Source organism: Prosopis cineraria, unplaced genomic scaffold, assembly GCF_029017545.1.
Source record: "Prosopis cineraria cultivar Desert tree isolate PC_DT_omini unplaced genomic scaffold, ASM2901754v1 PC11, whole genome shotgun sequence".
In the NCBI taxonomy this organism is placed as follows: Eukaryota; Viridiplantae; Streptophyta; class Magnoliopsida; order Fabales; family Fabaceae; genus Prosopis; species Prosopis cineraria.
The window spans coordinates 20,792,937-20,795,086 of NW_026555342.1; the positions used below are offsets into that span (position 1 = coordinate 20,792,937).

Below are 2,150 nucleotides of genomic sequence, written 5' to 3' on the forward strand. Positions count from 1 at the left end.
ACAAGCACAAAATCCAGACTATGAAGTTTAATTTACTACTACTTTACCCAAAAGGAAGTGGGAGTGTTCATTATAATCAAACATAACAGTTGTGTGTCATTGTTTGAAATGCTCAACTTCACTTAGGCAAGTGATCTGGCATTCGATAATCAGAGTATCTTCATTAAGATCCTTTAGCGACATGAATTGACTGAATCCCCATGTATTTGTCCGTTGACTGAGCCATGCTGCAACTGCAACATCCAAAACAACCAATTAATAACGCTCAAAAAAATTGAATGATCCCTACAAATATAAATATAAACATTCGTGGGATAAAGATGTTGAAAAGTACCATTCAATTCCCGAGTTCTCGATGGTACAGATTGATTCTTAAGGCGTAATGTGTACTCGGCGAACCATTTCTTTCTTGCCACCAGGCTTTCATCTTCATTCAAGACCAAAAACATGGACAGAAACTCGTTTTTGGGAGACCTATCACCTCTGGGATAAACTCTCGGCTTCCTTAATTACAAATTAAAACACAAAACAGAACATTAGCGTTAAAAAATTTATGAAGATTCGGGGGGTAAAAACTAAGCAAAATGATTTTTTTTTTTTTTTACCATGTTTTGCCTTTAATAGAGAATGCTTCGGACTCACAAAATTCCTCCACAATCTGCGAGTATTTAGACAACTTCCATGTATATGAATCCTTAAATTTGTTATCCAGTGTTGTAAGACATTCCCAATTTCCAGAACACTGAACAACAAAGACCTCAGCTCCAAATACACAAGAATCGTCAACAAGATATCCATTAGCAACGTCTTTGAATGTATCCATAGGAAGCAGTTCATCAAAACCCCACTGTGTCTTCCCCGCATGAAAACGTTTCAACTCATTCTCTACATCTGCAATAATTCAAGTGGGGGGGGGGGGTTGGAAATCAAGGGTTGCTAATGCTAAGTTAACAACAACACACATAGAGAGAGTGATGCAGAAGGGGGCAGGGGAAAGAAAGAAGAGAATAGAAAAAAGAGAGAAAGGGAATAGAGAAAATATAGGGAGAAGGGAATCTTACAAATGAAGCAATAGAATAGCAATTCTTATTTAATAATATACATGTACAAAACAAATGAGTTGAGATAAATAAATGAAAGAATATTTTTAAAATTCTAAAATTAAATGAAAAGATAACAATAAATATTGATAGATAACAATAACGACAATTAAAAATAAAATAAATGTGACAATTAAAGAAAATATATTCGATCTTTCAAATCTTTGATATCCTTTTCAAATATTCAATATTTTTTATTATGTCTTTTGTTCCCATCATAGAGGGAGCTAATTACCTTGAATGACCAAGTACTGATCACGTATTTGATCGTAAACAAAAAACTTGAAATGGACAAAGACTTCTCGAACAGCATTGAGTTCCTCACGTTTGCGATTGCCAAGTACATTGATATATGCTGATCTCTGACTTGATTCTTTCCACGAAGATAGACAACCATCCTCCTGATAAGTAGACACAGATTTTGCCATAAATATGGAAAGAAAAACGTATATATATATATATATATATCTATATATATTATAATGCACAATTAACATAGAGAGGGAGTGATAGATATAATTCACCAGTTGAAACCACCAGCTTCAAATACATCAGATTCATAACTTTCAAGCTTAGTAACAGCCAGTTTTGAATATGAATTTATCCTAAGCATGTAGTGAGCAGGTCTCTGCCCTCTCTTTGATCTTAATATTCCTGCATATCAGAGACGACGTTAGAATGTTTTCGTTTGCCGTGAGACCAAGGCGTTAATATATAATTTCGTTCTTAATGCTTCCCCCCCCCCCCCCCAATTTTTGGCCTTCAATGATTATAATATCTTATTTGTTAACCATATTATAGAGATGCACATGAGCTCGGTGTTGGCAAGAGTAATCTCGAACGAGGTTAATTTGATTGAACCAAGGCTAGACCCAACTTGAAATTGCATGTTTTTCTAAAAATAAAAAGTTATACTAAACCACAAAACAAAAATAGTTTACAGTGTAAAAGTATTCACTCACCGTTGCAAATTGTAGTATTTGGCGTTACGTAGCGATTTTCTTCCAATTTGATCGTTTCTTCGCTCATTTCCTTTCTCTTTTTCTCCAT

At 34.5% G+C, this 2,150-nt stretch overlaps 1 protein-coding gene across 1 annotated transcript; it reads right to left on the bottom strand.

The window, feature by feature from the left end:
* Positions 1–2,150, bottom strand: LOC129286300 (uncharacterized). The gene is made up of 6 exons (XM_054922294.1): positions 2,063–2,150; positions 1,625–1,754; positions 1,353–1,501; positions 606–891; positions 335–504; positions 1–233 (listed from the first exon to the last, which is right to left on the bottom strand). The coding sequence occupies exons 1-6, from the start codon at positions 2,148–2,150 to the stop codon at positions 97–99; spliced, it is 960 nt and encodes a 319-aa protein (XP_054778269.1). The 3' UTR covers positions 1–96.